The sequence below is a fragment of the Eurosta solidaginis genome, chromosome 2 (assembly GCF_040869045.1).
Source record: "Eurosta solidaginis isolate ZX-2024a chromosome 2, ASM4086904v1, whole genome shotgun sequence".
Classification (NCBI taxonomy): Eukaryota; Metazoa; Arthropoda; class Insecta; order Diptera; family Tephritidae; genus Eurosta; species Eurosta solidaginis.
Genome location: NC_090320.1, coordinates 232,543,947 through 232,571,220, shown reverse-complemented (window position 1 = coordinate 232,571,220; position 27,274 = coordinate 232,543,947). Strand labels below are relative to the sequence as shown.

Below are 27,274 nucleotides of genomic sequence, written 5' to 3'. Positions count from 1 at the left end.
GCGTTGGAGGGTTTATTTTTGTTAAGGTGGAAAGCGGTACGACTGTACTGTGTATATTTGCATGACATTTTATTAGCAGCAAAGGGACACAGTGAACTTATATTCCTTTTGTCTCATTTCAGCTTTTCAGTTACTAGATTACAATTGTTAGTCTGGAGAAAGAGAGTCGGAAGTGGCTGACATCAACCTTTATAACTCATGATAATTTGCAATATCACAGTCGAACGGGGTAGCTTCCAGCCATTATCAGCACTATCACAGGCGGAGAGGAGCTGTTCTAATTATTGACGAAGATACAAAGGCACGCCATAACATCTGGAGTATACCTCGGATATCCATGCCAAAAGTGAGTTTTTATTTACTTTTATTGAAGATTAGCGTTCCTGACAAGCGAAAATTGGTCTACCTTCATGTAAAAAGTAGACCTCCCTTTTGGTTATCACTCTCAACTCTTTATACCTTCGATTTCTTTTTATTATTTCTGTCCATCACTTGCCTCCTTTGTCCTCATAAATTCTTATCCTTCTTCTCTCTCCCGCTCTCACTCCCACTTCCACTCTCACTGCCATTTTTACTATCGTTCCCTCTACATCGCCCATTTCATTTAATGTATACAATCTAGTTATTTAAAATACTATACGTACTTCAAATAATTGCGGAGATATAGCGATTTAAAACATTTCATAATAGTGGGTTTAGCACCACCCCTTTTCCAAAATTCTGCACAGGTTATTATTTAAATAATACCGAGGGACCACGAGCACCTTGTGTGAAAATATCATCAAGATAGGATACAAACACATACATGCACCCATACATATTCCTAAGATTAACGGCTGTGCATACATATGTAAAAGGTGGGCAAAACGTAGGTTATAGTGATGAGGCAGACGTCATTCAGGTAATTAGGGAACTCAAAAATCGGGTCGGCGGTTCTTATCGAACACTCTTTGTGATCACCGATGTATTCTCTGTTAATGTTTTGCGTACTAGCAGAATATCTTTCAGAAATCCAGTTGGCACAAATTAGGAAGTTGTAAGAGTTATTGTCACGTCTTTCTACAATCTTGTCCTGGAAAGCTTATAGGGGGAGGAGTAAGCCGCCTCCATGGAGAAGGCCTTTGAGTATTTAGTAGAAGTTTAATCAATTGTGCTAGGAGAACTAAGTCACCAAAGGACTGCGATATCTACAAAGTTGGGATGGGAAAAAGCTTCTTCGAAACGTTGAAACCTGCAGCCTGCAGCTTATAAGCAGAGCTTGGAAAATATTTCTACGGAGTTATGCCTCCTTGAAACACTGCGGACTCATTCAGTCTATGTGAGCGCCTCATGGACCGGCCAGTTCAACCTGCCTCCATGAAGTACTTGATGGAAGTGAATGGTGGCTGGGTGATGCGTGGCAAGGAACCACTGTAGCTTTTGATGGAAAATAATGTTATGATAAACCGATGGCTGTGCTGCCGGAAAATATCGGCTTTATAACTATGAAAACCAACTTTTGTGGGTTATTTATTGATTGAAGACGAAGAAGTTTCATCGGCCTTAGTGCATTATTCCTGTGCATCCTCAAATTTTTTTGGGGATATCTTAGCGCAGTCTGCCACAATATACACCACTGAAACTGGCCTAACTATAAGACTAGGTAACCATGTATTTACCTATATTTCAAAGAGATAAGAGTTGTCATCTACTACCACAAAATTGAAAATTTTTCTGCTCCAGCATTCTTCTCAATTTCGACTTTAACATAGGCAGGACAGACTTTTGCGTCAGCAAGTACCCCATGTGCGGGTTTCAAAGTTAGTTGCGTGGTTTGCTGTCACGCCCAAGCTGCGTGATTACTATAGTGTCTCCCAAATACTTAACAATTATAAATATATGCTTAACATTAATAGCTACCATGTAAGGCTCAACCTCGTGGTGTCAATGACACGGATCTAATTGCGTAATCAGCAGCCCAACGATCAGTTCCATGTACCCTGCCAAACACTTCAGTGAACAATTGTTATAATCATAAGGTCTTACCTTGATTTGATACACGGTATATCTAAACACTTTTCCGTTTTATGGATGATGGCATCCGGTTGCAAGCCGGAACAGTCTTTTTTGATTGCCAGGATGTCTTGGATCACATTCAGGGGATGTGATAATAACCTTTTCGTCATATCCAATAGAAATTTTCGTTCGTTTTTGCATGAACAAATCCCCAGCTACTAATAAAATTTACACTAGATCCGAGCCGCCGTTCAGCGTAGCCCAACGCAGTTTCAAAGATTTCAAAAGGGCACATACCCCATTCTTACAATTATCAATTGTTATCAACAAACGATAAGCATCTGCTTTGTCAGCCATTTATTGACCCAGATTACTCCGCACAATTAAGGGAAGTAGTCAAGATTTTTTTAAAACTTCCACAAAAGAATTAATTGAGAAATGTATGCTTAGGTTAGGATAGGTAAAAATCGCTTTTCCCATAAGGGCGGATCAGGGGGAAACTTTTTTGCAACTTTCCAGCGAAGAGACCGCATTACTCCGAAGATAATGCTTTATTGTCAACTTCAGCGGAGAGAAGGATGCTTAGCTCCGTTCAGTATGTCAACTTACCCAAAAGTGAACTTCCCTCGCATTTGAGGTGAAACCACATCTCCCGCGAATTTTCCACGAGGGGGCCGATCCAAAGGACAGAAGCTGGTACCTGTATACAAGTATCTATGATACAGTACATACAGATTACAACTGACTTTTCTGGTCCGCGCGGTACAGTTTTTAATAAGGACTGTGATAGGGTTCATAGATGCTTATGTCTTCAATCATCCCTTTCGAGTTACATCACGAATGGATTGGATTGCCGTGGTATTTTGTTCACCTTCTACGACCGCTATACCTACCGCGTGAATATTCTAGGTCCCTTTCCCACAGGGGTATCTGAGTTTAACATTATGAAACCAATAAATAAATATAAAAAGCACCAAAAAATGAAATAAAAAAATTTCGAAAATTTGTACGTAATTTTCACGGGGCATTTTTGAAAACAGTTCTGATAGAAGAATATCCATGATGCAATAAACCAGACACGCGAAGCCAATTTTACAAAATGGAGTCGCATTTGACAATAACCGCCTTTATAAATTAAAGTGTTGCTTCTTGACTTATCCGCAGCATTGCTTTTTTCAGTACCATCAGAAACTACTACATCGATGCTTTTTGAAAAATGAAGTAACGTGCAGGGAAATAACGCCTGTGGTCTAGAAATGGAAAATGTATAGTCAACGGAATTGAACGGCTGGATCTTCGTCCAAAACAAAGACTACTTTCACACATGCACTAATCTACACATGTGTCCCATCCCTAAGTCCTTTTATTTAATTTCATGACAGCCCAGAAGTGGTCCTTTGTCTATGAAAATAAATCGGTGTCATTAAAATTTATTCATAATTACCGATTATCGAAGGAAAAAATTTCTATGGATAATCTAGTTATTTAATTAAACGAGCCAGACCCGTGCGCATCTTGCGCAACAAATATAAAAGTCTCTTATCAAATATCAACAGAAATCAGCTGTTCTATCAATCAATTAAAAATTACAGCTTGCGATGCCATCTGGCATATGGTAGCAACTGCCGGTAATGCAGTGCAAATATTCACAATAGTGCCATAGTACAAATAAATTTCTTTGTGTGCTTACAATCGTTTATTTTTAACAAATTATTTTAATAAAATATAGCTAAACAAAAGCACTACGACCAAAATTGCCCAAAGCTCGCTAATAGCCCGAATCTCCATCTTTACAACCAAAACTTTATTTATATATTTTGATTCCAAATAAGAGCGAAAAAGAGACCCGTACATAAAAACAGCAATTAGAAATAATATATATGATATTAGGAGTTAAGTACGAAAGTAAAGGCAGTCTCGTTATATGAAAACTAGGTGTAAGAGATATCGAAACATACTGCTGACGTCAAATAGATGATTGACAATCTGAAACAATATCATGAAGTTGCGGATGAGTATATGGGGGCTTGTAATACCAGAAATCGCGATTGACGGTATACGGTCTCAAGACCAAACATTTATCTTTGTAAATAAAGAATTGAGATAGGCTCATTGAGCAGAAATAGGTGCCTGGTGTAAAAACATATAGCGGCAGAGGTTTTGCAGGAACGATGCTTCAACAAACCTGTTGGTTAAAAACAAATTTTGGCTTATCAAAACTTTATTCTAAACAGTTCTGGCTAACTCTGCAAACATTTGGACAAACAAGAAATAACCCCACCGCTTGATAAAACATGACAGACACTGCTCTGAATTTGTTTATCTATTCACCTGTACCTTTGTCTTACCCTCTTCCATTTTTATTTCCCCTCCACACAGCATTTTCATGTTTACCTTAATCAGCTTTTTAAATTTCTCTATCCCTTATATTCTTCCTTAAATATTCCAGCTTTTCACTTACTCTTCCCGCTTTTGATCTTATCCAAGTCTAGCTATCGCTATTATTCTTACTCTCATCCTAATTCTTAATATTCCTCTTAACCTCTTTTTGCTAGTTTTTCTAAATCAAATACCCTTATTCTCCCTTTTACTTTCACTCTTCATCTTCCTCTTGTTCTCATTACTTTTCCGATTTCACTCCAACTTCCAATACTTTTTATTACCATTTCCTATGATTTCTCTTCTCTTTTCTTTCAAGTCGCTGTTTTCAAAATGGAAGTATAGAGTTTGGCTCTTTCCGAACACTGCATACCAAAGTAGTAAAAAAGTAGCAGAGTAGTACCGCAAATTTTCCCTCCATACTATTTTAAACGTGATGACCGGATTATGTTGTACTACTGACTTCACCTGTCTGGTTTTATTACGTTATGAAAAATATCAGTGATATAAAATTGATTTTGTAAAGATTCGTTGGTTATTTGGCTATTTTTTTAAACAGTTTTCAACAACAAAAAGTGAGTTTTTTCAAACTAGCAAGCGAGATTGTGCAGTTTTTCACTCAGTCATGGACTTCGCCCCAAAATAGTTCGGTCTCTAAGCGTTCTCCTAAAATATGTACATAAAAAGCTAAAAATAAAATAAACCAAATATTTTCCTGATAATCCTTGCAACAGAATTTTAATTTGTATAGTCCTGGAATTTTAAAACAAAATAAAAAACGTTGCAACGAAATACCAAATTGTATAAAAGAATACGTTTTTTTGCAACTTTTTTGGCGGACCTTCCTGACAGCCCACTACTCCTGCTGTCACTTGGCTGCTATTTTTGTTGTTGATTTTTTATTTGTTTATTTTTGTGTCAAGTGAAAATTTTTTGTTAAGAGCAAATCAGCTTAGGGGCTCATTATCCACGTTATTCATTTAATTTTTAATTAATTTTCAACCACCTTACGTAGCGCATACATACAATAACAACAAAATAATAATAACAACACCAATGCTATTTGATGGAAATAAAAAAAATCAAAATATCAAAAGAAAATAAGTTGAAAAGAAAATTGGAAAATATGAATATAAAAAAATAAAAAAAAAAGTTGGAAAGCGTTGCAAGAAAAAATTTGGTTTAAGAAAAAATTATGAAAAAAATATTAAACAATTATTAAAAGTTTCGAAAAAAAGTGTGCCCTGAAAAAGGATGGCGCTCCGTTAAAAAAAAAATTACGTCAAAAGCTTATAAAAATGGAAGGGTGCAGTGAAAACTTCACATAAAGCGATGCTGACGATGTGAGATTGTTGCCAAACATGCAAAAAGACATGCATGATTTGATGGATTCTCTGGATGTACATATAAGATGAAAATGGAAGCAGCAACTATTCGAATAAGCGATTGGTCGATTAGTTAAGGTTGTCTAATCGACTAGTTTTGTGCATTTGATTCGACTATTCGAATTTTTTTTTGTAATTTTCGTAAAGATTTTGTAGAGGTATTGTTTGCCATCTACTATTTTGCTCTTTGCTACTTTGACATCCTCTTGACTAGTAAAGAAAGTATAATAGTTTTAAACAGGAGCCATACAGAAAAGCTTTCCGAACTCAAGTACTAATATTTACAAATTTTCTGTTACAAATACGAGCACAAACTTGAAAAGCAGTATGAATACGAACAAGTATACAAATACGATTTGGAATGTTAATTCGAATAGAAATTCAAGAAGCAAAGCGAAAACTAAAACTTTTGCGAATAAGCTTACCAAAGCGAATACTTCAACGCTAGGCTAAAGCGACTCTGGAGATTCCAGAATAAGTGATTTGAATAGGAAAATAAAGACATGGATACAACATTAGGAGAAAAAGCGAAAGCTTTTCGATAACAAGCCAATTTCCTTCCGATAAAAATCCGATAATAATAGAAGCTCGATAACTTTTCGTATTCTTAAATGAACTAGTCGTGCAAGGAATCCCGATATGTTCTCTAACACATTCGCAAAATGATCTCGAAAAAACATTAAAACAATCGATTAAAAAATTTATATTTTTTCGATAACAAATCGATACATTTTCAACGACAATTCAATAACAAATCAATAACTTTTCGGTATTATCTCGTTATGTGTTCCATAACAAATCAATAACTTCTCGATAACAAATAACTTTTTTCCATCACAAATCGATAACAAACAAATAACATGCCGATAACGGTCCGATAATAACAACTACCAGATGACTTTTCGTATTCATAAATGAATTTTTCCGAACCCTACCAAAGTAACTCCAAAATCGTCGTGCAAATATTCCTGAAATTTTCTTTGACACATTCCCAAAATGATTTCGAAATAATACTTAAAACAAAGCTGAAAAAACACTCAAAATACTTATCTAAAATGATATTAAAATGGTCCCGCAATGATTCTAAAAATGCTTCAAGAAAGTCTCGAAATCATTATGTGGGGATAACACCAGATATTATCTCAAAATGGTCGCTATGCAGGGACTATGATACTGAAAATATACGATCGGGACCTAGTTTGATTTTTCTGGTATAAATATTAAGGAAAAACTAACTATTGCAGACCCTGATAATAAAATAATGTTAAGCTTACCTTATGTTAATTTTTACAGAGCAGACGAGAGATCTATTCCCAATTTACCATTCAGATTAAAAAAAAAACTTTAACAAAAAATCACACAAAACGATCCCAGTGATATAAAGAAATATTCGAAAAGAAAAATTATTTACTGTAAAAATCGAAAAATATTAAAAGATAGCATAACTCACTGAGAAAGCCCTTTTCGAAACTCAGCGTGCTTTGCACACAGAGTATATTAAGTTTGATTGGATAACGGTTGGTTGCAAAGGTATAAAGGAATCGAGATAGATATAGACTTCCGTATATCAAAATCATCAGTGTCGAAAAAAAATTGATTAAACTATGTCCATCCGTCCGTCTGTCCGTTAACACGATAACTTGAGTAAATATTGAAATGTCTTCACCAAATTTGGTGCACGAGCTTATCTGGACCCAGAATAGATTGGTATTGAAAATGAGCGAAATCGGATGATAACCACGCCCACTTTTTATATATGTAACATTTTGGAAAACACAAAAACCTGATTATTTAGTAAATAATACACCTAGAATGTTGAAATTTGAAGTGTGGACTGATATTGAGACTCTTGATAAAAATTTGAAAAAAAATTGTTTAAATGGGCTTAGCACCGCCCAGTTGTGATAAAATCAATTTTACAAATATTATTAATCATAAATGAAAAATCGTTAGACCTATCGTAACAAAATTCGGCAGAGAGGTTGCCTTTACTACAAAGAATGATTGGAAGAAAAATTGACAAATCGGTTAAGGACCACGCCCATTTTTATATAAAAGATTTTTAAAAGGGTCGTGGACCAATAAAATAAGCTATATATTTGCAAAAAAAAGTTTTATATCAATGGTATTTCAATTCCCCAAGTGGATTTATAACGATAAATAGGAAAAGCTTCAAATTTAAAAAAATGGACGTGGCAACACCCCTTTTATGACTAAGCCATTTTCTATGTTTCGGGAGTCATAACTCGAAGAAAAATTAACGGATCGTAATAACAAATTTTCCCTATAGTAGAAATATTTCTAGTAAAAATAGACGGGATCGGTTAAAGACCACGGCAACTTAGATAGAAAACAAGTTTAAAAGGGTCGTAGACTAGAATAATAAGCTATAACTTGGCAAAAAATAGTTTTGAATCAATCATATTTCACTTATCAAGTTTTATTGTAAGAGGAATTGAGGAGACATTTTTTTTTTAACGGGCGGTGCCACGTGCTATGTAGAAAAGTAATTTATCTGAAATGAAATGTACAATTGAAGCTCACGCTGAGTATATAATGTTCGGTTGCACCCGAACTTAGACACCTTTACTTGTTGTAATCTGAAATCCCTTACTATCCGCGATAAGCCGTATTGCTATTCTTGCTTAACTGCTTCAAACTTATCAGATTCGAATTGCTGCCAAATTTGATATTTTTAATATTTCAAAATTAGAACTTTCAATTTGGAACTTAATTTTTCTCTTCATATACATACTTGACAACCCTATCAGCTACCACCTACAGTGCAATCACAATAAAATGTACAGCAAATGGCATAGCATCGGTGCTCCAGAGCAAAAAGCTCCCTACGAGTAACCGCCCATCAGTGGAGCTTGTGTACCTTTTGTTAAACACACACAAGCAAACGGTAGCCAATGGCAAATGCCAAATTTGATTTTAACATACAATCATATTATTGTAGGAAGAAGTATACAAACATACGTACAAGGTATTGCAAACAAATTTTATATGGAAGCTGTAGTAGATTTAATTATCTACCTTTTTTTCGAACACTAACATTGATCGAAAAAAATTGAAGGATAACTTCGCAAAAGAAATTTTTAATTGATTTTTATATTTAGCTTTCATATTTTTTGTAACTCTGAGATTATGTTCATGAAAAAAAGTTGAATTGTTTGCGTTTTCTTTTATTTGACCGTTTTTTTGGGTGATTAGGATGTAACAAATTGTGTTTATATACATAAGCAGTCTCTCACAGTGTGAATGGAACAATGTATTTAAACAAATTTTTTTAATATCTGCTTAAATTTTTTAATTATAACCGAACATTATATACTCAGCGTGAGCTTCAATTGTACATTTCATTTCACATAAATTACTTTTCTACATAGCACGTGGCACCACCCGTTTAAAAAAGATGTCTCCCCATTTCCTCTTACAATAAAACTTGATAAGTGAAATATCATTGATTCAAAACTATTTTTTGCTAAGTTATAGCTTATTATTCTAGTCTACGACCCTTCCAAACCTTTTAAACTTATTTTATATCTAAATTGCCGTGGTCTTTAACCGATCTCGTCCATTTTTTCTAGAAATATTTCTTGCTATAGGAAAATTTGTGTATCCAATTTTATTAAGATCCGTTAATTTTTCTTCGTGTTATGGCTCCCGAAACATAGAAAATTGCTTAGTCATAAAAGGGGCAGTGCCACGCCCATTTTTTAAAATTGGGAAATTAAATAATATTGATATAAAGCTCTGTTTTGCAAAGACATAGCTTATTTTATTCGTCCACGACCCTTTTAAAAATCTTTTATATAAAAGTGGGCGAGGTCCTTAACCGATAATTAATTTTAATTTTTCTTCAAAGCATTCCTTATAGTAAAGGCAACCTCTGCCGAATTTTGTTACAATAGGTTTAACGATTTTTGAGTCATGATTAATAATATTTCTAAAATTGATTTTATCACAAGTGGGCGGTGCCACGCCTATTTTAAATTTTTTTTTCAAATGTTTATCAAGAGTCTCAATATCAGTGGTGTATTATTTACTAAATAATCAGGTTTTTTGTGTTTTCCAAAATGTTATATATATGAAAAGTGGGCGTGGTTATCATCCGATTTCGCTCATTTTCAATACCAATATATTCTGGGTCCAGATAAGCTCGTGTACCAAATTGGGTGAAGATATCTCAATATTTACTCAAGTTATCGTGTTAACGGACAGACGGACGGACGGACATGGCTCAATACATTTTTTTTTCGATACTGATGATTTTGATATATGGAAGTCTATATCTATTTCGTAGAGTTGGGTCGTTCGTTCTGAACTTGTTCAATTGACCGGGTCTCTCAACTGAACAAGTGAACTAGATCTTCGATTTTGGTTCTATTTGTTCTTCTAGTTCGTTTTATCTAATGTTATTCTTTCTCTTTTCTCGTTCGCAAACATTGTAAATTCATACATACATACGCAGAAATTCACAGTGAGCACGAATGTCGATGATGCCACTTACACTAAAGACATGTGTGGTCATCTTTGTGTGTGGCACTGCTACAACAATATATGTATGTACTTATTTATAAAAAACATGTTTTGTAAGAAACTAATTATTACATTTATTAAACTTGAAAAGTTCATATTTACAATTTGTGTCTGTACTCTTTCAATTTCCTGGATCTTCCGGAATTTTTAACTTTTTTGAAGTTAATTATACATATATATATTAACTTACTTTATTCATAACACATTTAAATACACCTACACAAAGCATTGCAGCATACACACCCCCACCCCCACCTTTTTCACGCGTGCGACCAGCAGTGAAAAAATTTGCTTGAAAACAAAAAAGAACAGATGAACAAAAAGAACAACTTGTTCGTTCATCAGAAAAAGAACGAAAGAACCGAATCTCTGAAATGAATGAAAAAGCACAACTCTACTACTTCGATTTCTTAATACCTGAACAACCAACCGTTATCCAATCAAAGTTAATATACTCTGTGTGCAAAGCACGCTGAGTATAAAAATCTGTGCATATATAGTCTATTGTACATACTAGAGCTTAATATTTGTTAATTAACTAAAACAGGTTTACAGAAAAAAAAAACGGTGGGGCACGTTTTGCGCACGTGCAATGTGCTCGCCCGGTTAAGATTCTGTCTATCAGATCTAGAAGCAGCAAATGTCATAGGTGCTAGAAAGCTTCAAGTATTTGCCTAGCGGACAGAGTTGTTTGTATAACATTGGTCCGTTTTTACTAACACTATGGAGTATAAGCAAATCTAAAAATTTTCGATAAACAATCCATACCCGTAACATCAACATCAATTAATAGAAAATGTGTAGATACCAAATCTATAAATTTCAATAAAAATGAATAACTCATCGATAACAAATCGATAACTTTGCTATAAACAATTGATTACTGTCTCATAACATATCGTTAATCTTTCTATAAATTTTAGATAACATAACGCGAATTTTTCAACATCAAATCTTTAACTTTAAAGTAAAATTATCGATGGCTTTTTAGTACTTAATCGATAACTTTCCAGTAAATATTGGTACATTTCTGGTACTAAATCCATAACAAATGGATAACCTTATGATAACATATCGACAACGGTTAAAAAAACCGATAACTTTTTGGACAGTATACTCGTCGATTGAAATGGATAAATATCAAATCTATAAATTTAAACTAAAATTATCGAGAGCTTTTTAGTACTAAATAGATAGGTTAGGTTAGGTTTAACTGGCCGGTCCGTTAGGATCTCACATATATTGAATGAGTCCGTAGTGTTACCAGAAATTTATTTAACGACCAAACCGGAATACCCTATCAAAAACCAGGACTTATGTTATATAATAACTCCGTCCTTTTGAAAAAATACTAGACGCTTTCTAGATCCTATGCCACTTGCTGCTTCTAGATCTGACAGCTGCATTACTCCTAATAGCCGGAATCTTAGACTGGAAAGTGCAGGGTACGAGTACAAAATGTGCTCGATTGTTTTCTCCCCCAGCCCGCACTTCCTACATCTGCTATCACTGACCAAGCCTAATTTAAAGGCATGTGACGCCAGAAGGCAGTGCCCAGTCAGAATACACGTCGCGAGTATACAGTCCTCTCTTTTTAATGTTCGTCTAAGGTTGTAAGACCTGCATATAATCTTCGACAATTTACAGCCCCGCGCTTGAAACCACGCCTTTCCTGCTTGGTAGATCATGTGCACTCCTCGCCTTCGCTTAATCACGCCCAGTCTAATTGGGACGTCTACGAAGCTAGCTTTAAGGGATACGGCCTGTTTAGCTAGTTCATCCGCTTTTGCATTCCCATCTATTCACATATGCCCTGGGACCCAATATAGATGTATGCTTCTCCCTGTCCTGATTCTGTCCAGGGACTGCTTACATTCTAACACGCATTTAGATGCTGTGCTATGCGAGATTATTGCCTTAATTGCTGTTTTACTGTCAATATAAAGTTAACACGATTGCAGCTTAACCTATTCTCTTCCTGTGTTTCTACTGCTTTGGTTACGGCTAATACTTCGGCTGGAAAAACGTTATAGTGATCTGGCAGTTTGTAGGATCTATTTATTTCCGGATCAGCACAATATACCGCAGACCATATTCCTTCCACTACTTTGGAACCATCTGTGTACACATGTATTGCATCTACCGCCATTTGAGCACCCTTGCGCCAACCATCCACCTCTATTGTGGCTTTAAGAGCCTTCTCGAAGCAAAGATAGCGAATCAGGCAGTCTGTTCGTCTTGCGATTGGTGATGTTATACTACTATGACCATATGGTCTGCGCTCAAGCTGTCCCGAGGCCCCGAGCCTTGTTGCAGTTGTTAACGCTATGTTCTTTGCTACCAGGTCTGCAGGTGGAGTGTGCAGAATGGCATACAGTGCAGCCGTCGGGGTTGTTTTCAGAGCTCCCGTAATGCTAAGCATTGATAGTCTGCCTTCGTTAATTTGCTTTAACTGATTTGCTGTCGACTTTTCTAATAACAAATCTGCCATGTTTATTTCGCCCATATTACGCTACAGTGTAGTGACTACACTTACGCTCATATTCTGTATTCTCCCATATAGCATACCACTTCCAAACACTTTGTTTATGCTTATTACTTTACGCTTACAATCTGGAGCATTATGGTGTAACACCGCGAGAAAGACGTTTGATCATAAAAGATATCGAAAAATTATGTGAAAATTGATTGTTCTATTTTGTCTTATAGTGACTGTAAGGAAACATTTTTTGAATGCAACATTTACAATTTTTCCTAGCCTCTTAACAATATTTGGTTACTTTTGGGTTTTCTACTTGTTTTTTGTTGCTTTTTTTTAAAGAATAAGTATTCGAACCCCGCGCTACTTCCAACTAACGTTTACTTTTTCAATTCTTTATCACTTCCTTTTGTTTTTATGCTTAATTAAATATTCATCAAACAAAAGTAAGACGAATGAAAAACTTTTAAATTCTCATCAACACCCCCGCCAAGAAATTGAGCAGCCACATAGCATTGCACTACTACCTCTTCATGCATATCACATTCACATATCGAATATGAAGAGCTCAGCTTTCAACAATAACCCACCAGATTCATTGTAACCTTTACGATTTTTCAGCATCATAATCATTGTGTATGTTGTTGTTTTGTTGCTTGACGGCAGTGCTTTGCTTTTGTTTACTTAAGCCACGGCAGACACACACACACACATGCACGGAAGCTAAATCTTACGGGAAAATCTCTTAACCCTTTAGCTACATAGTTGCTCATTTGCATGTGGGGATGAGTGCGGCTGGCGTCGAATGAGGATCTGCTTGAGAGAAAGTTTTCAGCATTTCTTATGCTTAGTTGATTGCAGAAGACTTACTTAATACTGGCGTACGTATGTTGGTAAGTATGTGTGTGTGTGCGTAAATCTATTTGATCCACACACGCATGAAATTCATGTGTCCGTTTTAATCAATAACAACAAATCACCGTTTTATACATATTTTGTATTTACAATCCGTCTGCGAGTTAACTAGCTTAAACCAAACACACGCACACATTCATATGATCATTTCTACTACCTCTTCTTTTATTTACTTGTTTATCTACGCTTCAACCACTCCACATATTAACGTCAACACGTTTCGTCAGCTACTTTTAAGACACTTGAGTATTCCCTTTTGGGACATTAAAATCCCATTTTCAACGCATACACATACACACAAACACGCATATGTGGCAAGGATATTCATATGTGTACACAATATCCTTAAGCACTGTTTTAGTGTTGCATACTTTTGGGGGTGGTTAAAGATTTTCTTATGATTTTAGAACATTACTTATAAGTATTTATGTTTGCTGTTGTCCACATTGTTGTCTTGCTTACGAACTTCAATTTCAATTTAACATATGCAAGGTTTTTACTCACCATATAATTACAAAAACAATAAAAAGCCGTTGTTACCAGCATGCTCGTGGTTTTATTGTATTGTAATTGTATTTAGTTTTTATGCTTATGCGAACAAACGACATAAATGAAGCTAAAGTTTGGATATTGCGATTTTTTTTTCAATTTTCAGTTTGACATAACAAAAAATAGGTAATTTTTATTTAATAAGAAAAAATAATTGCCTGGAGGTTTGAATAAAAACGTTGTTTTATGTAAACCAAACCAATTACATGCACACTTCTCCACGATGATTAAAAACACGAAGTTTCGGATCTAGCTTTTTTGAAAATGTGGCACTTTGCACTGATGGTTGTTTTATAGAAGGAGAGCGACAAGGGAAAGAATTTGATCCCGTTTTCAAAAAAGTACTGAAATTAGAAAAATATGTATGCTTAGAGCCTTCAGGGAGAATATATCACCCATTTCTTCAGTAAGTACTAGGCAAGGACCAAAGAAAAAGAAAAGAAAAAACAAGTAAGGAAGGCTAAGTTCGGGTGTAACATACTAAGCTGAGAGCTTTGGAGACAATATAAGGGGAAGTCGCGCTGTAGGAAAATGAACCTAGGTAACCCTGGAATTTGTTTGTATGACATGGGTATCAAATGGAAGGTAATAATGATTACTTTAAAAGGGGATGGGTCATAGTTCTATAGAATGTGTTTCAACGGTATCAAATGAAAGGTGGTAATGAGTATTTTAAAAGGGAGTGGGCCATAGTTCTATAGGTGGACGACTTTTCGGGATATCGCCATAAAGGTGGACCAGGGGTGACTCTAGAATGTGTTTGTACGATATGGGTATCAAATTAAAGGTATTAATGAGGGTTTTTAAAGGGAGTGGCCCTCAGTTGCGTTTTCGAGATATCGACCAAAATGTGGCCCAGGGTGACCCAGAACATCATCTGTCGGGTATCACTAATTTATTTATATATTTAATACCACGAACAGTATTCCTGCCATGATTCCAAGGGCTTTTTATTTCGCCCTGCAGAACTTTTTCATTTTCTTCTACTTAATATGGTAGGTGTCAGACCCATTTTACAAAGTTTTTTTCTAAAGTTATATTTTGCGTCAAAAAACCAATCCAATCAACACTTTTTTGTATTTGGTATAGAATTATGGAATTTTTTTAATTTTTCGAATTTTCGAAATCGAAAAAGTGGGCGTGGTCATAGTCGGATTTCGCCCATTTTTAATACCAAGATAAAGTGAGTTCAGATAAGTACGTGAACTAAGTTTAGTAAAGATATATCGATTTTTGCTCAATTTATCGTGTTAACGGGAGAGCGGAAGGACAGACGGTCGACTGTGTATAAAAACTGGGCGTGGCTTTAACCGATTTCGCCCATTTTCACAGAAAACAGTTATCTTCATAGAAGCTATGCCCTTACCAAATTTCACAAGTTATGGCATTAAACGTATTCTAGACAAATTAAATGAAAAAGGGCGGTGCCACGCCCATTTTGAAATTTTCTTTTATTTTTATATTTTGTTGCACCATATTATTACTGGCGTTGAATGTTGACATATTTTACTATTATAAAAATATTAAATTTTTGTTAAAATTTGACTTAAAAAAAATTTTTTTTTAAAAGTGGGCGAGTTCGTCATCCGACTTTGCTAATTCTTATTTAGAGCACATAACAGGAGTGACATTCCTGCCAAATTTTATCATGAGATCTTCAACAACTGGCAAATTACAGCTTGCAAAACTTTTAAATTACCTTCTTTTAAAAGTGGGCGTTGCCAAGCCCATTGTCAAAAATTTTGCTAATTTTCTATTCTGCATTAAAAGGTCAACCCACCTACCAAGTTTCATCGCTTTATCCGTCTTTGGTAGTGAATTATCGCACTTTTTTGGTTTTTCGAAATTTTCGATATCGAAAAAGTGGGCGTGGTTATAATCCGATTTTGTTCATTTTAAACAGCGATCTGAGATGAGTGCCCAGGAACTTACGTACCAAATTCATCAAGATATCTCATAATTTACTTAAGTTATCGTGTTTACGGACGGACGGACATGGCTAATTGAATTTCTTTTCTTCGCCCAGATCATTTTGATATATAGAAGTCTATATCTATCTCGATTAGTTTATGCCGTTAAGGGTACCGTTATGCGAACAAAATTAATATACTCTGTGAGCTCTGCTCAGCTGAGTATAAAAAAAAAACAAAGACAACATGATATAAATCTAGATCTGACTGTCACACTGACGGCTTAAAGGCCGTTTCACAATGTTCGGTTAAGGTTATCTGGCAGGTTATATAACAGATCAGCGAAGATTTCATTGAAATAAACTGTCGATCAGAGTTAGTCGAACGTTTAGAAACTATTTTTATACTGCTCTTCAAAAGTGGCTCTTTCATTTCCGTTGGGGTCACGAACCGTATGAAACTGTTCTTGAACTGTTACAAATATTCAGCAATATATTGCATTTGTCAAGCGTTTCTGCAGCATAACGAGAAACTCGTATTTCGGTATCTTCTGTTTTGAAAACAATAGAAAATATTATAGAGTCCTACTGCATAAGACTCACAAAGTGGCTCATATCTATGAAAGGCGAAGACTCGACTCTCACGATGGGCATACTAATTGGACACTGCCTTCTGGCGTCACACGTTTATAAGCTAGGCCTCGTCAGAAACGGCAGATGTAGGAAGTGCGACTTTTCGGAAGAAGCGGTTGAGCACCTTCTGTGTTCGTGTCTTGTGCTCGCCAAGTCAAGGCTCCGGCTGTAGAGGGCAACAGAGTTGCCAGATCACGAAACAGCAGTTAAGATTACTTACTTACTTAATTGGCGCTTAACTGTCTAAACGGTTACGGTCGTCCAACAAGGCGCGCCAGTCGCTCCGCTAACCGGCGCCAGTTGGTCACACCAAGGGAGTTTAAATGGTTTTCCACCTGGTCCTTCCAACGGAGTGGGGGCCGCCCTCTACCTCTGCTTCCATAGGCGGGTTCCGATAGAAACACTTTCTTGGCCTGAGCATCTTCTTTCATTGGCATAACATGGCCTAGCCAGCGCAGCCCCTGCGGTTTAATTCGCTGGACTATGTTGATGTTTTTTCGGATGATCTTCTTCGGTACTCGTCATCGCCAACGCGTAGAGGTCCATAAATCTTTCGAAGAACTTTTCTCTCGAACACTCCCAAAGCCCCATATAGCAGGACGGGTACGATAAGTGACTTGTAGAGTATGATTTTCGTTCGCCGAGAGAGGACTTTACTTTTCAATTGCCTACCTAGTCCAAAGTAGCATTTATTGGCAAGATTGATTCTTCGCTGGATTTCAGTGCTGATGTTGGTGCTAGGGTTGATGCTGGTTCCCAAATAAACGAAGTATTTTACTATTTCGAAATTACGGTTGCCAACAGTAGCGTGGTTGCCAAGGCGCGTATGCGCTGACTTTGCTCGATGACAGCAGGTACTTCGTTTTGTCCTCATTCACCATCAAACCCATCTTTACCGCTTCTTTTCCAGTTTGGAGTAAGCAGAACTAACAGCGCGGGTGTTTAGGCCGATGATATCAATGTCATCAGCATATGCCAGTAATAGCACGCTTTTATAGTATATTGTTCCAGTGCGGTTAAGTTCTGCAGATAGTATAATTTTATCCAGCATCAAATTAAAAAAATTGCACGATAGGGGGTCACCCTGTCTGAAACCTCGTTTAGTTTCGAACGGCTCGGAGAGGTCCTTCCCAATTCTGACTGAGCTGATGGGGTTACTCAACGTCATTTTGCACAGCCGTATAAGTTTGGCGGAGAAATCAAATTCAGACATAGCGGCATATAGGCAGCTCCTTTTGGTGCTGTCGAAGGCGGCTTTAAAGTCGACGAAGAGGTGATGTGTGTCGATTCTCTTTTCTCGGGTTTTTTCCAAGATTTGACGCATTGTGAAAATCTGGTCGATGGTAGATTTACCAGGTCTGAAGCCGCACTGATAAGGTCCAATCAGCCGGTTCACGGTGGGCTTCAATCTTTCGCACAATACACTTGAAAGGACCTTATATGCGATGTTAAGAAGGCTGATTCCACGATAGTTGGTGCATTTTGCAGTATCCCCCTTCTTGTGGACTGGGCAAAGAACACTTAGATTCCAACCGTCGGGCATGCACTCGTCCGCCCATATTTTGCTAAGAAGCTGCTGCATGCGCCTTACCAACTCCTCGCCGCCGTACTTGAATAGCTCAGAAGGCAATCCATCGGCGTCCACGGCCTTGTTGTTTTTCAATCTGGTCCGGCTCGCTATATAAACGTGCAAGTAATATTTTCACCCCCGCTGAGCAGGTTATGCGCTGGGCTTGGGACCCGCCACGTAAAACCATACTCCAATGAAATATAACAACAAGCATCGGATAAATACACTCTCTATTGATGACGACCATGGCAAGCGTTTGAAGGACAATGAATTGAGGGCATGCACCAGGAACGTCCGCTCCCTGAATGGGATTGGTGCAGATGCCCGGCTGATTGGTGTCCTCGTCAAAGCAAAATCTGACATCACCGCCGTCCAAGAAATGCGTTGGACGAAGCAAGGAAGAAAGAAGATCAAAAAATTGTGACATCTATTGGAATGGCCATACGAATAAGCGCAGTTTCGGCGTCGGATTCGTGGTGTGAGAGAGACTTTGTCGCCTAGTGCTGGTTTTCACGCCGGTGGACGAGCGTCTCGCAGCTATCCGAATAAAAGCAAATTTTTTTAATATATCATTGATCTAAGCGCCGAGAGAGGAGAAAGACGATGAGGTGAAAGACACTTTTTATGAACAATTAGAACGCACATACGAGCGCTGCCCCCGCCATGATATAAAACTCGTGCTTGGCGACTTTAATGCCAGGGTGGGCAAAGAAGGTGTTTTTGGCCCTACAGTCGGAAAGTTCAGCTTACACAATGAAACTTCTCCTAACGTACTGAGGCTGATTGGCTTTGCCGGTGCTCGAAACATGGTCATATCCAGCACGAGGTTCATGCATAAAAAGATACATCAAGCTACATGGCTGTCTCCTGATCGAAATACTCGCAATCAGATCGATCACGTTGTGCTAGACGGACGGCATGCCTCCAGTGTTTTAGATGTGCGCACGATCCGAGGACCTAACATCGACTCGGACCATTATCTCGTTGCAGCCAAAATATGCACCCGCTTCAACGCGGCTAAAACCAAGGAACAAAAAACACAAGGAAAGCTAGACGTCGAAAAGCTTCAATCACAACAGACTGCCAATGATTTTGCAACTCGACTCTCACACCTGCTCTCTGAGAGCACAACTCATCCTGAAGGAATACAGGAGCAGTGGGAGCATATCTCCAAAGCACTTCGTACTGCCACCGAGGAAAAAATTGATTACCGGCGGTCACGAAAAAACAACTGGTACGATGAAGAATGCCGCGTTGCAACCGAAAGAAAACACGCTGCCTACAGGGCTACGTTAAAAGCGAGCGGACAAGAGGAGCGTGTGAACGCTATCGTGAGTTGAAAAGTGAAGCGAGACGCCTTTTCAGGAAGAAAAAAGCAGAAGCAGAAAGGCGTGAGTGCGAGGAGCTTGAGTTGCTAGCCACCAGGAATAACGCCCGAAAATTTTACCAAAAAAATACGGCGACAGACGGAAGGTTTTAAGACCGGGGCATACTCCTGTAGGAACGAAAACGGCGACCTTGTAACTGATGTCCAGAGAGTACTTAGATTATGGAGGGAACACTTCTCTGCTCTCCTAAATGGAGGCAGCAATTCACCGCGCAGAGAGGAAGAACCCGATCCCGCAATCGATGATGATGCAATATATGTCCCCCGCCCGCATGACGAAGTTAGAAAAGCAATAACCAGCAGTTAAGATAGGTCATATAAAACGTCTAATATTTGCCAAAATTACGAAAGTATTCTACAACATAAGTTTTGGCAGCTGATTGGGGCTCTTCATTTGGCCATCAAAAAAATTCTAGTAACACTTTGGACACATTCAGTCTGCGTGAGCTCTTATTAGACCGACCAGTTCAACTTAACCTAACTCTAAGTTTTTACACAAGTTCGGAACTATGGAAATAGTGCTAATAAAATAAGTAGTTCTAAAGTGGAAATATGTATCTAGTTCGGAACTATAGAAAAGGTAATACAACGAGGACAATTTCCACCGCCTAGGCCATCGCCATTTTAAATTCGCCAGTTGAAAGAATTTAATTGAGATAGAGAGAGAACAAATTGTGGTTCTGTATGTACTAGATCTAGAGATTTTTCCTTCAGGGCGCATGCAAAATTAATAAATGAAACGATGTGTTTTTGACAAAATTTATTCATAACTTGCCTAGTTTTGAATGAAGAACACACCCTCGAATGTGGTTAAACAAAAATGAATGATGAACCAAGTTTCATTCAAAACATCGACCGGAAATTATGTTTAGGAAATTCTAATTGATGTCTTATCTCTTATGTAACCTTTCCTAACTTTTTTGTATAGTTTGAGCTAATTAAGAAAAATTCTAACAAATAGGTTTCTAAAAATAAAAACAACCAACACAATACCCAACAAGAAAAAAACATAAACTACAAATAAACTATTCGTAAAAGGAAGTGTCTAATGGAACAATGTGATCAAAATTTTACGTAACTAGCTTACCCGGAAGGCTTTGTGCGGCCCGAAAACTAGTTTGCCTGCATTTAAAAAGTGAGCCTCACTTCCCTCTGCACTCTCTGTTTCATTCTCTTGTACTATATCTTCCATTTTTATACCTTTCAAGAACATGAAATGGTATATTAACGTTGGTCCCATGTTTGTAACGTTGAGAAATATAGAAGACAGACACACCATTAAGTATACCGAATTGATCAGGGCGAAGAAGTGAGTTGATATAGCCATGTCCGTCTGTTCGTCCGTCCGTCTGTCTGTTTGAACGCAAACTAGTCCCTCAACTTTTGAGATATCTCAATGAAATTTGGCAGAAGGATGTATTTTTGTATTATATTAGATATTTGTCGGATCCGGTAGGATTGGACCACTATAACATATATCTCCCATACAACCGATCGTTCAGATAAGACGATTTTGGTCATTCCTGCTGCAATTTAGAAAGTATAAACGTGAAACTCGGTGATATATATTCTAATATATCATAGAGGATATCTTGAAAAATCACTTTGATCGGAGCTATATATAGTATATATCCCATACAACCGATCGTTCAGATAGAAAGATTTTTGGCAATTTCTCTCTTAATTTCCAATCTAAAAACGTTAAACTTGGTGATATTTATTCTAATATATCGTAGAAGATTTCATGCGAAAATCGTTTTGATCGCAGTTATATATAATATATATCCCATACAACTGATCGTTCAGATAGAAATATTTTTAGCCATTTCTCCCTTAATTTCCAATATAAAAACGTGAAACTTGGTGAAATATATTCTAATATATCGTAGAAGATTTCCTGTAAAACTCATTTCGATCGGAGCTATATATAATATATATCCCATACAACCGATCGTTCAGATAAGGGGGTTTTCTGCCATTTTTTTATATTTATCTTAAAATCGTTTAGGTATGTACATCTGTTCACTATGTATTTCTTATCTTATACAGCGCATTATTTGGAGATTACGAATGGGATAAGATTATTGTTCAGCCCCATTCATGAGAGGCATAAAGTCTTCGGCCCAGCCGAAGACAGTCCTGTCCTTACTTGTTTCTGCTTATTATGGTTCATCCCTTATTCCATTTATCTCTCTCCTACTCCCAAACCTATTCCCACTCTAACTCCAATTTAAATTTCCATTCCCATCGCCAATCCCACCCCTATTCCCATTCCAACTCCAGTCCCCACTCCCAATCCACCTCGGTATCCCAATTAAACTCCCACTTTCAGCCCCACTCTTTCTCTGTAGATGTTGAATGCATTTTAGGAAATGTTAAAAAAAGAGAAAGAGCTCTTTGACATTAGAATACTCTGCTGGATTTTCGATAGAGTCAGACACACTGTCCAAAACCCAATTTACATTTTATAAAATTCTATTGCTTGGTTTTCACTATTTCAAACTAGTTCACAAAAACACAAATTGCATTGGATCAGATTTGCTCTTTTTTGTTTTCTTTGATACCTTACGAAATCAAACTGACATTTCGAAAATCCAATTAACGTTTTCGAAAATCCAACTTACTATTCTAAATTCGAATTGACCCTTTCTAAATCCACCTGGAAATGGTGGAGTGATGCATCACAGAATGTTGTTTCCATTTTACTTTTGTTCGAAAATCATCAAGTTCGAAAATTATATGAAATTTGATTTGAAAATTAATTATTAATATTCCATTTCAAATCTTTTTTCCACATGTTATACATATATTAAATTTGAAATGGGTAATTCCAGCCATATAAGGGATTGTTATGACAATTCGAGAAATCGAGGACTAAGTTATTTAGGTCGAGTATCTTCATGCGCCGAATTATTAATTTCAAACATTTTTTACTTAGTTATACACAATGAAAGTCTCACAATTTTATTACATTCCAAAAACTTGTAAATTTCACGAATGCCAACTATCAGTTAGTTTAATTAAATGTCAACTTACTTCCCTAAGCGCCATCTGTTGGTAAGTAGTTAAATGGTAAGATGTCGTTTTCAAATTGAACATATGCCTCTAGTGTTTTACGCTAGCAAATTACCATAGTGAGATATCTTTTTGCTATGGTGAGAAATCTTTCTAATAGTAATCTGTGAGAAATTGCAATTATTCATTTCATATTTGCCAAAAATATGCATTTAAATATATTTTGCTAGAATTTGCCACGATGCCTTGATATGGCATTTCAATTTTATTAGCGTATGTGAAATTAGGAAAATTAAGTCGAATCATGTGTAAGCTTTTTTTACGAAGATTTTTAAGTTTAATGTTCACCTTTAAAGCTTTAATAGAATATGAGTAAGTAGAGTACTATTTCGTCTAACTACCCCAAACCTAAATGCCACCCTTACTAAAAAATGCCCCTATTGTAATGCGGAGTGAAATACCTTTCGTTTAATACCCATATCGGGATATATCATGCAATTTTTTTCAATTTCGAATAAATGGCAACCTTGTGAAACATTCTGAGTGGCAACACTTAGGTAGAAAGTCTTAGAAGGTGATACATTATCACTGTGCCAAATTTTATTTAAATCGTCTGAGCCGTTCCCGAGATCATTCGGCTATACAAATATACAAGAATTGCTCGTTTAAAGTTATATAAGATATAAGATAAGTAAATTAAATTTTTTCTAGGGTATTTATTCCCCTGCATCCACGTAGTACTGACGCTCATTATTATACTTATTTTTAAAAAATTTATTCAAAATCAGGTGACTCATAAGTATTACGTGATCTATTCGGAAAGATAATATTCAATTTTAAAACCAATGTTCTGTTTGTATTGTATGACTTTATGTTAGGAATGTTACGAATACTACGGTATCCCTTCTGAAGCGTTGGAATTTCTGGTTGATTTAGACTTCTGATTGCAATTTCGGTTTCGACAGCTAGGTACCAGTATTCCTAAAGGGTCTGGCAAAGTCATAACGCCATAGTCATAACCATATTTTTACTCAAGGGCCAGTTAATGGTGACTTAACCATAACCAGATAAAACAGATGATCCAACCAACCTTATGGAAATCAATTTAATTGCTCAATGGTGCCACACCATAACGACCTAGCCATAACCATACCATAGCCTACCAATTGGTTTTTGGTTTTTCGCCATATCCATAACCTAAAAATATTTGAGTTGGAGAATTTATTATTTTATTATTATTTTCAGATTTTATTATTGTTTTGGATACGTTTTGACTAAGAGACTAATTTTTTTTGGTATATGTTAGTAATTTTAAGCGTTTTCTTCGTTTTTATTAAAAATTCACGATTTTTAGGTTAAGGCACCAATAACTGATGCCAATTGATATGGATAAAGCACGTGTTAAAGTTGGCATAGTCATAACCCCATAGTCATAACCATATTTTTACTTATTATATGGATATGGATACGTCAAGTTTAAACGGCCCTTAAGCCTTTCCTTAAAGTATAGGAGTTAGGCTGTTCTTCGTGTGACTGCAACATTTAGTACCATACGAAATAACCGCTTAAGTCTTTCGTTAAAGTATAGGGGTTAGGCTGTTCTTCGTGTGACTATCTAGAACTAATTGTTTGCTTTTACTTGTTTCGATTGCATCTGATACGATTCTGGTTCCGGTTCCCATAAACTCACATCCGTAACATCTCTAGCATAATAAGCTAATTCTGGCGACGAGTATACAAACGATATCATCATACCCTTTCGACATTTGTTCTAAGGCTGTAATTAATTTCGGCTCATTTGAATTTACTTTGTGCATTTCAAATATCTTTGTCGCACGATACTTATTCAAATGCAAATAAACATTTACACAAAACAAAAAATAAAAACAACATAATTTTGAATCACTTAAGCTAAGGTGGATGGAGTACCTGTGTGTGTCATACACATGTTTGGCACTGCTCTTCATAAACTTGTTAGAGCATCTGTAAAATCAATGCCATTTAAACTGGCGATCGGTATAAAAAGATTTGCTTGGCATTTTTTGCATTTCAAATACACAAAGTCAAGTGTCTGGATAGCAGTTGTCGCAAATTTCACCTTAGTTTTTGTATTCCATATTCCACTTCAGAATTTTGTGAAAACCATATATCATGAATAAAGCTTCACTTTATCATAGAGCTAGTGCTGTACAACGTCGTGATTCGAAACAGATTTTTCAGGAATATATGCAAGTCATGCAATGGCGCACCGATGGACATGATACACTCATCGATATTGGTTCGGGCCCTGGTAATGTACTCATGGAATTTGTATATCCTATGCTGCCGCCACAATTTGATGCTGTCTTAGCTACGGATGTCTCCGAGCGTATGGTGGATTTTGCGCGTAAGAGCTACGGTGATTGTGAGCGTGCACATTTTGAGACATTGGATATTACGTGCGCGCAGCTACCAGCGCGATTGTCCGGGCAATTTGATCATGTCACTTCGTTCTATTGTCTGCATTGGGTGCAAAATCAACGGTAAGTTATCTTTTAAATGCGAGTTTACTCCTCTTATTGATCCTTCCTTAAAATTCGCTTTGTTTTCTAGACTTGCTCTACAAAATATTCATCAATTACTGCGTCATAGTGGTGGCGATTGTTTACTCGTCTTTCTAGCCAATAATGCAATCTTCGATGTTTATATTGAGCTTTCCAAAACCGAGAAATGGGGTAGATATATGACAGATGCTATGCAATTTATCTCACCTTTACACAATAGCAGCGATCCTGGCGCAGAATATAGTAAATTGTTACAGGAAACTGGTTTTGTGGACTTCAGCGTGGAGATACGTAATGAGATTTTTGTTTATGATGGCACGCAGAATCTAAAAGGTGAATGAAATAAAAAATTTGATTAGCTTATTTTCAAATAAAATCTACTTATATTCTAGATAACGTTGAGGCCGTCTGTCCATTTCTCGAGAGAATACCAAAGTTCCAACACGAGGACTTTCTGAATGATATTATTAAAGCTGTGGTTAATATGAAATTGTGTGATGGTGATTTTAATGCGAGAGATTTTAAATTTATCGCGCCTTACAAATTAGTCGTAGTCTATGCAAGAAAACCAAATAGTCTTTTGAGTAGCATGTTTGCAGAGGCAGAGAGATTGGCGAATGGACTTTTTTAATCGGAATATTGTAGGTGGAAAAATATATTCAAGGTGTGAATGTACGATCATCCAAATATTCCGATTAATTAAAAACTGATTATATTTTTAATCAAAAATATATTAGTTTTGATCAAAACTTAGCTTTAAAGTCTTAATTTGTAGATTAATCAGAATAGTGATTTATTATATTTCTATTAAACCGATTGAACGCACATGCCTTGTTAAAAGTTGGCTGAATATTGTGGATAAATTTAACATAATTATTTATTATTTTTGGCGGCCACCGTGGTGTGATGGTAGCGTGCTCCGCCTACCACACCGTATGCCCTGGGTTCACACCCCGGGCAAAGCAACATCAAAAGTTTAGAAATAAGGTTTTTCAATTAGAAGAAAATTTTTCTAAGCGGGCTCGCCTCTCGGCAGTGTTTGGCAAGCGCTCCGAGTGTATTTCTGCCATAAAAAGCTATCAGTGAAAACTCATCTGCCTTGCAGATGCCGTTCGGAGTCGGCATAAAACATGTAGGTCCGGCCAATTTGTAGAGAAAATAAAGAGGAGCGCGACGCAAATTGGAAGAGAAGCTCGGCCTAAAATCTCTTCGGAGGTTATCGCGCCTTACATTTATTTATTTTTTATTTATTATTTTTAACGACAAATTGTAGTTTAAATTAATCCCAAGCCGATGGTATTGACTTCTGACTATTTGACTAATTTCATGTTATGTAATCAATTTACGACTTTTATTTCAAACTAACATGAATTTATAAAAAAAACCGAATAAATCCGTTTTGCTCTATTCTTTAATTGATTCGGAAGGAGTACTGAGTTTACCTCTAGCTTACGGCATTCTATGTAATCATGCCATGAGTCAGTGTGAGAATCAATATCAGAAGCACTGTGTTGTTGTTGTTGTTTTAGCGACAAGGACACTCTCCGAAAGTCTTGGGGAGTGTTATCGATGTTGGTGGTCCTTTGGTGGATGCAGATACGGTACGTTCGGTACCAAGCCCGACCATCTCGGGAAAGAAATGTTACGACAACATGCGACCTTCTACGCCCAACCCTAGATCCATGAGGTGTTTGGGGTCTCCAAAGTCTCGGCTCTTAATGAGACAGGATTCGTCACGGATAGGTGAGATTGACAATTGGGTTGGAGAGGCTATATCTGTGGCCTCATGCAATAACCGCTTAAGTCGACTTAAGAAGAATTTGAGTTATAAGTGGTACGGTGTTCGCGAATTAAAGCTACATATTTGTGTCCAACCAGTATCCTTCTAGGAAAAACTAATAGAGAAGTTATTGGCAAGTGCATAACCGCCGAACTCGAAACTGTACTAATTTACATTTGCATAAGTAACT

General features: G+C 36.7%; 1 protein-coding gene across 11 annotated transcripts in view; it reads left to right on the top strand.

Moving 5' to 3' along the window:
- Nucleotides 1-26,657, top strand: part of jhamt (juvenile hormone acid methyltransferase) — a 144,347-nt gene extending 117,690 nt beyond the window's left edge. For 8 of the 11 annotated variants that reach the window (XM_067767244.1, XM_067767245.1, XM_067767243.1 and 5 more), the window contains 4 exons: nucleotides 123-346; nucleotides 24,973-25,283; nucleotides 25,354-25,637; nucleotides 25,697-26,657. In XM_067767244.1, the coding sequence (XP_067623345.1) occupies nucleotides 338-346; nucleotides 24,973-25,283; nucleotides 25,354-25,637; nucleotides 25,697-25,935 (843 nt within the window). In that variant the 5' untranslated portion in view covers nucleotides 123-337 and the 3' untranslated portion in view covers nucleotides 25,936-26,657. Of the gene's footprint in view, nucleotides 1-122; nucleotides 347-24,528; nucleotides 25,284-25,353; nucleotides 25,638-25,696 lie in introns of those variants that run through there. The other 3 variants (XM_067767251.1, XM_067767252.1, XM_067767242.1) reach the window with 3 other exon arrangements.
- The last annotated feature ends 617 nt before the right edge of the window (nucleotides 26,658-27,274 follow it).